The following is a 9,781-nucleotide window of genomic DNA, read 5'->3' as shown; positions in this document are numbered from 1 at the left end:
GCTCCTGCAAACCCTGCGCGCAGAGCTGCACATCTACGAGAGCCTCCCTGGCCCCTCTCCTGAGACACGTGCAGGTATGGGACCCACGCCCAGCCTCCCTGCCCAGCTCCTGGTCTTGGGGTGCCCGGGCCCTCTGCAACCCTCGCGTGGTCCCAAACAAACACCTCTCTGGTCACGGCAGCAGGTGGGACACGGTGGCCCAGCTGGCAGGCAGAGAGGGAGGGCAGGGCCGCAGCAGCCCCAGGCACAGAGCCACAGCTGTCCACAGGGGCTGATGCTTCTTGTTCCAGGCTGCTTCCCATCTCCTCCAGTGCGGGATGTTGGCACAAACTCAGCAGCTCCCCTCTTCTCCCCACTGCCCTCTAACACGTCGGTGGTCCAACGGATGGATGGTGGGTACCAGAGCCTGCCCACACGCAGGCCTCGGCAGCGGGGGCTGCTAAGACCTCAGAAACTCATGGCAGCGCCCTTGCTGAGCAAAGCGGGCCAAGCCAAGCCCCCAGGATGGGACGGGGAGGGCCAGGAGGAGAGCAGGCAGTGGACCTCACCTAGCTCTGCTTGTTCCACAGAGCCACGTGGGGGGAACCGGTTGGTGAGGAAGAGTGAGGAACGGACAGGGGCTCATGTTGTTGGCCGTCTGGACACGTACCGGGTCCTGGAGCAGCACATCATGGAGGGGAAGGCACTGGCCCGTGAGCTGATGTGTCTCACACGCCCAGCACTCGGGCTGCCCAACTGCCTGCTCCCGGGAAAGGAGGTAAAGTGTGGGCAGGATGGGGCTGGCAGCAGCCGGGGGTCAGACCCTCTGTGGACGATGTGCAGTGTGGCTCCCGAGCCCAGAATCAGCTCCAAGGCCTGCAGGGCTGGCAGGAGGCAGGGGGCCTCCCGCCCAGGGGTTTCCCCCCGCCACATTGGGCTGGGCACGAGATGTCCCTGGGTGCAGTGGGACGTGGGTGCCCCAGCAGCACCTGCTCCCGCACCCTTCTCCCACAGGCCTTGGGATGGGCAGGCACAGGCCAAGGGCACCTGTGGGGCAGTGCCAGCACCCTGCACGGCATCCTGGAGGAGTGTGCATCGCTCCTCACTGCCTTCTGGAGCACCGTGCTACCTGTCAGCCCTGCCCAGCACCAGGGCAAGGTAAGCAGAGGCTGGGGGCTGGCAGGGCAGTGGGGGCAGGTGCTCACTGCTCATCACACTCCTCTCCTCTCCACGCTCCCAGGAGCAGGTGCTGCAGGGTGAGATTGCAGTGCTGAAGGCTCGGCTCTCCGAGAGGGAGGATGCTCTGCAGAGCACGGCCAAGCGGCTGCGCAGCACAGCCCAGCTCAAGGACAGCATGGAGCAGTTCATCGTCAGCCAGTGTATGTGGCCTGGGTGCCACCCTGCTGCAGGGTGGCACGGCCAAACTGACTTGGTCCCCATGTGTCTGATGTGGTTCCACAGCCCAGGACCTCACTGAGCTCCTCTCTCTCTCCCCTGCAGTGACCAGGACCCACAACGTGCTGCGCAAGGCCAGGACGAACCTGGAGGTGAGTTTGCCCTGGCAGTCAGTGTGGGATGGGGTGGGTGTCCCTGCCCTGGTGAGCCCTTATGCCCTGGAGATGGGCACAGATGACAGATACTGCATGGTGGCTGGTGGGGGAGATGGTGCTGAGGGCCAGCTGGATGTGGGACACAGGGACACATTTTCTTTGGCTATCCCCAGCCTGTGTGTCCATGTCCCCAGGGCACAGCAGTGCTCCTCCTTATTGCCACATGTGCTCTTTTGCCAGGTGAAGGCCCAGCAGGCCCTGCCTGTCGCATGAGCCCCGGGCAGGGCAGGGAGTGATGGCCTGGTGCAGAACAGCCTGCTGGCTGCCAAGCCATGCCATGCCACAGGGCTGGAGCAGACCCTGTCCCTGCTACTCCGAGGGCAGGAGTGTCCAGTGCTATACAGTTAGTGGGTTTGGGCTGCTGTGGTGGTCGCATGCCCTCCACCAGCCTTTGCTTGGCAATGCAGCAGCAGCTGTTGGCTTGGGCTTTGCCTGCCCCATGCTTCAGCGCTCCCTCCCTTCCACCCTTGGTGCTGAGTGGGGGTGTCACAGCCCTCCACACTAAGCACCCCTTGCCCTGGGACCTGGTCCCTTTTGTAATCCTGCTGTGTATCCATCCCTGCTTGTGGATATATGTATATGTATATAGACAGAGGTATTGCAACTGCGTTCGGGGCTCCCTGGGGCCCTAGCGTGGGAGGAAGATGTAAGAAATGCCATATTCTGTTCAGTGGCTGAAGAGTCCCCAATAAAGGTTTCCTTTGGGTTGTGGTGTTTCTGGCATGCACATTTCTGCAGCCACGTTCCCCCTCCCTAAACTACTTGCAGCACAAGGTGCCACAGGCACTGGCTGACCCCAGGGCAGGTGGCTTTGTGCCCCACTGGGCACTCCCTTTCCTCCTCTCGCTGTTCCAGAGTCTCCCTTCAACACCAGGCCAGCAGCACTGAGAACAATAAATACTGTAATAAATAGAGAACCCTCTGTCCCATGGCACTGCTGCAGCAGCAGGTGGTGCAGCTGGGGTCCTGGAGTGCCTGCCCAGCTCCACTCTCCCCAGGCCCCTCCAGCATGGGCGTGTGCGGGTGCCCCTCTGGCTGTGACAATGTCCCACAGAAGCACTCGATGTTAGGGACAGGGTGTTCAGTCCTTGATGGTGCTGTCCCAGCAGTAGGTAAGCGTGGCTGTGTCCAGTTGTACCTTCCATCCTGCTGGCTCTATGCTGAACCTGGCAGAGGGCTGGGGCTCCAGAGCCAAGAGCCTTCCTCAAAGCTGGGGGGCAGCCCCACAGCCAGGGCTGCAGGACAGGGGGCAGGTGGCAGGCTGGAGTGTTCCAGAGCCCCTAGCAATCAAGGTGGCCTTGGAGGCTCATCACCACGACAGCAGAGCAACCTCCAGCAGGTCGGACACATTCCTGTAGGCCTGGGCTGGGGGCAGTGCCGGGACCACCTTGGGGCCCTCACAGGCTGGAGAAGATGAATGGAGTGAAGCCCTTTCTGCGTTGGGCACGAGGAAAGGCTGTTCTGGTGAGCAGCAAAGTGGCCCCAGAGACTCAGAGAAGCCAAGGGGTGGGCGGAAACCAAGGGCTAAATCAAACCACGCCAGTAGGATGGGACAGTGCCACAGGCCCCAGTGGCCCTGGGCTTGTTGCCGGGGCCTGTGTCTCTGCTGGGTTTGAGGCTGGAGCCAGTGGCCAGTTCTCACACAGTCCTGTGGCCCAGTGTGTGTAGACAAAGCGGCGTTTCGTGTCCTGCGTGGTGGGAGGGTGAGGCCCCAGCTCAGATAGGCTTGTACAGCAGCGTGGTGACGTACTTCTTCTTGTAGCGGTGTGTGGCACTGAGCACCATCACACCGTCCTGCGAGAGGCACAGGTCAGCGGGGGGGACTGGGGCACCCCAGCTGGGAGAGGGCTCTGGGTTGCTGCCCCAGCCCAGCCCTGCTGTGCTGAGTCCCACAGCCAGCGAGACACATCCAATACACGACTGGGCAGAGCAAGGGAAGGGTCTGGGACACAGCAGAAAGATGGGGCTGCTCAGCTCCACCACACTGCATGGAGGCAGCTGAAGGGAACTGTAAGGAAACCACAATCTCCACCCCTGCGTGTACCACACTTCACCACCATACAGCCATGGTGTCCTCGAGTGGGTCCTCTGGTCCCATTTTCACCCCCCAGCAGTTTGGGTTCTGCTCCCTGCAGGTGCTGCAGGCCCCTGGGAGCCACAGCAGCTCCCACTCCCTCACCCCGTGGCCCCACAGGACCTGTGCTTACCTTGATGGAGAGTGCGTAGAGGTGATTGAGCATGACGTGGTTGGGTTCGGGCAGCAGTGCTGGGTCACACTAGGAGAAGAGGAGTGTCACAGGGGAACAGCAGAGCCCTGATCCCCCAGCCCCAGCCAGCACAGGAGCTGCTGTCTCAGGCAGTTTGAGCTGTGGGTGTCTCTGGCTGTTCTGAATAGGAACAGAGCTCAGAGCAGACAGCCAAATCAGTGTGGTTAATGGGAAAAGTGATGCTTTTCCTAGGAAATACCAAGGGCCGGGCCCCAGCCAAGGGAAGACCAGGCTCCCTGCAGACAGGACTCCCGTTCTGACCCCAGTGTGGCTCTCTGTGTGGGCAGTATGCTGGTACACACCGAGATGTTGGTGTCCTTGTTCAGGATGACCTGGAGGAGGTGAGGCGGGAGGATGGGTGGGGATTTGAAGCGCTCCTCGGGCCGGTATACGTACATCTCTTGGCCATAAGGTCCAGGTGGTGAGCTTGATAAGTCTAGAGAGAAGAGAAAAGAGGAGAAATGAAATGGCTAAAGCAGGACAGGACAGCACAGAGCAGCTCTCAAGAAACTGTGAAAGACCCAGCAGGGTCTTTCAGGCATCTTCCATGAGCCGTGGCCAGATATCTATCTTATAATAACAGCTCAGCATTTTCACAGCAGAAAAAGCAGCCAGGTGAGCCTGGGCATTTCCAAGCAGGGCTGTAAGCTGGTACATGCACTGACACAACACAAACACCCTGGTGGTATCCACCACAAGACCCTGGCACACAGCTCTTGGGTCTCTCTCCCTTTAGGAAGCACCTGGCTTGCCCCAGAGCTTAGCTGCAGGGGCACAGTGAGCTGCTCTCCTGCAAGCTCTGGGTGCTGCAGGACTGCCTGGTAAGGGGGTACTGGAAAGGCAGATGGGAAAGCTAGACTGAGCTCCACACCTGGGAGGCATGATGGGAGCTTGTGGTCACTGGAAGCTGGACTAGCTGCATCTCCCAGCTCCATCTGATCATTTTGGAACAGCCAGCCTCCAGAAAGGCTCTACCTCCCTGAGCTGCTGTTGTTTGCTGGCTTCTTTCCAGCAAAGTATCCCTTACCCAGGCTGGGAAAGGACTTGGAGATGAGCTGTGTCTGAGATGGTGTTGTACCATGAACCGAAACACCACTGAGCTACCTGCCAGCATTACACACCATGCCAGCATCACTGGTGCCTGCGTGGTAACCTAACCTGCTGCTGTAACACAAGCAGAGTGGCAGGTTTGCAATGTGCTAGCACTAGTACAAATTACCTTGGCATGAAAACCAAGAGTAGCTGCTGAAAATAACCTGGATCCTGCTCTCACCTAGCTTGTACCCCGGATCAGATGACTTACAGTTGATCAGACAGAAGGGGCTGATGTTCCCGGCGTTCAGCAGTCTGAAACGGTTCCCTCAACCGCACACAGGTGCTGGCTCTGCTCTGGGATGGTGCTAGCACAGAACAAGTTACACCAGCACAGTCCCTCCAGAGAGATGAGGCCTTAGATGTGGGCTGCTGAGGGCACGCTGCCAAACACTACTCATCCCAAGTGCAGGCCCACACCTCGGCTCAGGGGGTCTGTGCACCCCAGAGCAACAAGTCTCAGAGCAGAGGAGGTGGAAAGTAGCACATGCAAAGCTGTAATGCCACAAAACTCACCCCGACCTGAGGTTTCTGAGCTCTCCAGGGAATCCACCTTCAATGCATCGAACACCTCGAAGTCAGACTTCTTGACATGGATTAGGTTGTTAATCGTCCCCATCTGGCTGGTGACCACAGGCTGGAGAGAACTGAGGTAAGAATCTTTGTATGTTCACTTCCTATCAAAGCACACTCAATGCTTCCTAAATCCTCCTGGCCCAAGCTGTCTTTGCTGCACTACCTCAGAGCACAGGTGGTTGGTGTCTAGCTCTGCTCTATGCTTGCAGATCTCTGCATTTACCCTGGGAGGATTACCCTTTACTCCCAGGTTCCTACATCACCTCCTATTTTCATCTACATGCTGATGGATGCATTCCCATGCTGCTACCGTGTCATTCAGTTTGGAGGAGAACCTGCACGTGAGTGCTGACCCCATGGCCCATCTTCCCTTGTAGCCAATTCTCAGTGGGACTTAAAGGCATTTCCTTGCCCCTTCCCAACGCTGCCCCATACAGCATAACTAAGTCCAGAGCAACCAGTCTCTGAAGGGATTTGGGGCAGAGGTGTCCCTTTCGTTTTGGCAGATACTCTCCTCTCTTCCTGTTCCCCCTCTGCTGCAGTTACATCCCATCTAGTTCCCTGAAGAAGACAAGATCTGCAGGGATAAAGCTTTGAGCATTACCTCAGATGGATCATGAACCCACTGGCCATCCACAAAAAATTTGTACTGGTGCTCTCCTTCTGGGAGGTCCAGGATAGCAACAAAGTCATTGTGGCTGTGCAGAGAGAACAGATATGAAACAGCATTACCCTGTTGATGCTCTGGGTGCTGCTCTTCCATGGGGTCCTAGTAAACAGCATTTTTTCAGGCACTGTCCAATCCCTCTACCCCAACACCTTCAGGCAGGGTTAGGCAGTGACCTGAGGCACAACCACAACAGGCATGAACACTCCAAGCACTAGCATGGGTCAAAACCCTGGGAGCCCAGCTGCAAGGAGGCAGTCCAGCCCTCCACACCCAGAGTAAGTGGACATGACAGACACCCCGTGCAGGACACACTGGGAAGCACGTGTAGCCAAAGCTCCTAGCCCTGTGCTGGCGGAGCAGGACAAGGAACAAGTGGGGCAGCTCTGTTTGTGAAGCCTGCAATTGAGATAAACCCATTTCAGATGAATTGCTAGGATTAGACCCAGTGTCCTACCCAAAGCTTCCACATAAATCACAGATGTGTTGCGGAACAGCGAGAGCATCATTAAGGCCGGAAGACATGGGAGGGACAACCAACCAACCCCCACTGGTGACAATCCAACTAGGCACGGGGTCAGGCTGCAGCCAAGGGAAGAGCTGACAGCTTCTAGAGGACTACTGCATACCTGGGCAGGGCTCTGCTGCCAGGACTGGCTGCTACGTGGGCAAGCAAAGTGGCCCATCCTGTCCTGTCCCTCTGTTTCAAAACTTCTCACTGCCACTTCAGCACCACTGAGGGAAGGAGCTGACTATATATTTGTGCTCAAACCCCCCAGCTTGGGTGAACAGGGAAAAGCCAGGTGAGCAAAGGGAACAGCAACCAGCATAGAGAAAGGAAAACATTGCCTGCAATGGAGCAGAGGAGAAGATAGAGTGACCTATGGGACTGGCTACCTCTTGATGAGTGGGATCTTGGTGCTCCAGTTGTTGAAAGATCCGGAGATGAAGACCTCTTTGCCTCCATCAGCCCAGCGGATGACAGTTGGACGAGCCTGTTGGGATGGTTTCACCGACTCCTCTAGATCTGGCTGCCATGACACAAACTCCTTGTCCCCAGGAATCTGAACAAAGAAAACCACGGCCTGACCGAGACACAGCGAACACGTTCCCTTCCCCCTGGCCTCTACCAGACCACCTGCAAATCCCAGACAGGAGCACGACAGAGCTCCTCCACCCTCCCGACTCCCCACAGCCCTCTCACATGGCTGGGAGCACAGCCCCAGACAGCCAGTGAGCCAAAGCCCCGGAGGGCAGGCAGGGAAGGGAGCAACTAGCCCCTACCTTGGAGTCATGGGAGCTGAAAACATTGGGGTCATCGGTGCTGCCCACCATGATCTTGTGTGGGTGCTCCTTGGCGGGGTGGGAGGCACCGGAGCCGTCCGCGCGGTGGGACTTGGAGCCATGGCGCTCCCCAGACACTCGCTCGCTCGTGGTGTTCCCCATGACAGCTCAGCAGTCCCTGTGAGAGAGGGAGAACAACACTGTGCCTGTGCCCACAGGCTCTGGCAGTGAGGAGAGGAGCAAAACCACCACTTCCCAATGCTCTGTGCCAGGAGAGACGGACAGCAATCCGAAAACAGGCCCCAAATTCATTCCCACTACCAAGTTTGGGCATTGAATGGGAATTCAACAAACGAGACAGCCTGATCTAATTATAGCTATATCCTTAAGATCCATCACTCTAGTTAAGCTGGTAATTGTTAGACTCCAAAGCTGATACTAGTTCACCTGCATCCCACATCAGCCCTCAGAAGCCAGCAGAGTAGATGGGCTGATGGGAAAAACAAAGCCAACCTTTATTGGCAAATCAACTGCTTGGCCTTAACAGAGCCTCTTTCACAGTCTCACAGTCAGGCTCTACAGACAGATCCCCTACACCCAGGAAGAAATCAGCCGGAGTGAAAGTAGCAGCTGTTAAACAGTTCCAAACAAGTCTCCAAGAGCTCGCGGGCAGAGGAGTGAAGCCTTGTGCCTGGCAAAGGCAACAGGGAGCATTTAAGTGTCAGAGTGGAATCGCCCAACCTGGAGCTTGTCCAAGGAGTGAGGCTAATGCTGTGGTGTCTGCAAAAAGCTCAGCTCTCAGCAGCATTCACTTATGATTCAGCAAGCAAGCCACCGTGTCAGCTGCAGCACAACATGGTGAGGAGCTCTGCTTGTTGTGACCTAACCACCCTGTGCACGCCGGGGTCTGCTTGGCTGTCTGGAGGCACATAATGAGGGAAGGGCAGTCCTAGCCACCTCCAAGTCACACTGCAGCTGGAGATGGGCTGCCATCCCCAGCCTCACCCAGCTCAGAGAAAGTAAAACTGGAGAAGTGACCATACAGCACCAAGCCATGAACAGCTACGCACCTCTCGGGACAAAAAACAAAGCCACTGCAAGCTACACAGAACTCTTCAGGCCTTACCCCGTTTCCAGGAGCTGAGGTGGACTGGGGTTCTTGCCTGCTTCCTAGGCTTATTTTGCAGCTTTCAGCTTACTGTGGGTTCTGCAGGACAAGGCAAGGAGACAGCCAGTCCTGCTTCATCAGCTTACTTGCGACATTTGGAGGTTTGTTTAGCAGATCAAGTTATATGAAGGGTGCCAGGCAAGGCTGCCAGCCAAAGCCAGGCATTAGAACGTTACAGAGCAATTACAGAAGTATTTCTTAAATCCTGAGGGCTAAAAGGCAGCTCAAGAGGGCACGTAACCCACACCCCCACTCCTCTGGGTGAGGATCAAGTGTACCTGAAGATCCAGGTCAGATGAGCTGCACCACTTGCTCTGACATCTTCCCCCTCTGCTCTGAGGAGGCTCATCCAGCTCCTCACAAAAACTGCCCCTGTGCCATGTCTATGCTGTGAGGAGTTTCCTCCCCAGTGTTTCTGCTAAGTCTCCCTTACTTCTCATCTACAGGGAGGAAGGTAGGAAAGGCTGAACATCCTCGTACCCGTACAGACCTGAGAGATAAACGCAAGTGTTAAGAGATATGAACCTTCCCTTTCTCTTCTCTGAAAGGAATCCACTCCCTCCATCCTTTACAGGTCATGATCTGCCTCCTGAGGTTCCTCCCCAGTGGTGGTGACTCCTTTCTGGCGTGTGCCACCCGAATCCCCATGCAGACCCGACCTGCACTGCGTACACAGTCACTCTGCCTGTACAGGGACAGCTCTTGGAGCATGGCCTGCAGTACCTGGCTTTGCTGAATTATTCTACAGCTCAAACCCTCCTGTTTCCAAACAATCCCTTGGAGCAGGGCACACTGTGATGGTGTGACACAGGCACGTCCAAGTCACGGATGGAAACACTGCCCACACCAGAGCTCCAGCAAACCTCCACGGCATCTCTGCTCCCAGTCTGGCAGCGGCCACTGCCAGCTGCAGCGAGGTGGGTGCCTGCCCCATCACACGGCCCTTCACCTCCAGCCAGCCCCACCTCCCTGCTTCGAAAATGACACTGAAATACACCAGCTCCCCATGGGATGGGTCATGTTTACTACCTCTCCCACCCGGGAAGCACTGGCAGACAGCCCGAGGGTTTGTGCAGGAGGGATGGGGTCTCAGCCCAGAAGCAGTGTCAGGCAGCCCGAGGGTTTGTGCAGGAGGGAT

At 56.9% G+C, this 9,781-nt stretch overlaps 2 protein-coding genes across 3 annotated transcripts in view; one reads left to right on the top strand and one right to left on the bottom strand.

Moving 5' to 3' along the window:
- Positions 1-1,802, top strand: part of LOC103811090 (myomegalin-like) — a gene marked incomplete at its 5' end in the record, with an annotated part of 19,889 nt that extends 18,087 nt beyond the window's left edge. Inside the window, 6 exon segments of the mRNA XM_009084038.1 lie at positions 1-74; positions 570-757; positions 994-1,137; positions 1,220-1,358; positions 1,480-1,526; positions 1,770-1,802. The exon segment at positions 1-74 is cut by the window's left edge and continues 3 nt beyond it. Coding sequence (XP_009082286.1) covers positions 1-74; positions 570-757; positions 994-1,137; positions 1,220-1,358; positions 1,480-1,526; positions 1,770-1,802 — 625 coding nt within the window.
- Positions 1,803-3,269: 1,467 nt separating this feature from the next.
- PRKAB2 (protein kinase, AMP-activated, beta 2 non-catalytic subunit) lies at positions 3,270-7,746 on the bottom strand. Of its 2 annotated transcripts, none has more exons than XM_009084037.1 (7): positions 7,476-7,656; positions 7,089-7,255; positions 6,129-6,222; positions 5,471-5,585; positions 4,159-4,292; positions 3,797-3,865; positions 3,270-3,383 (listed from the first exon to the last, which is right to left on the bottom strand). In XM_009084037.1, the coding sequence occupies exons 1-7, from the start codon at positions 7,635-7,637 to the stop codon at positions 3,306-3,308; spliced, it is 819 nt and encodes a 272-aa protein (XP_009082285.1). In that variant the 5' UTR covers positions 7,638-7,656; the 3' UTR covers positions 3,270-3,305. The 2 variants fall into 2 exon arrangements, with proteins under 2 accessions (XP_009082285.1, XP_009082284.1); XM_009084036.1 differs by having other exon boundaries at positions 3,306-3,383; positions 5,465-5,585; positions 7,476-7,746.
- Between the last annotated feature and the right edge of the window lie 2,035 nt (positions 7,747-9,781).

This window comes from Acanthisitta chloris, unplaced genomic scaffold (assembly GCF_000695815.1).
Source record: "Acanthisitta chloris isolate BGI_N310 unplaced genomic scaffold, ASM69581v1 scaffold21561, whole genome shotgun sequence".
Classification (NCBI taxonomy): Eukaryota; Metazoa; Chordata; class Aves; order Passeriformes; family Acanthisittidae; genus Acanthisitta; species Acanthisitta chloris.
The sequence above is the reverse complement of the archived record's forward strand: the minus strand, read 5'-3'. Positions and strand labels throughout refer to the sequence as shown.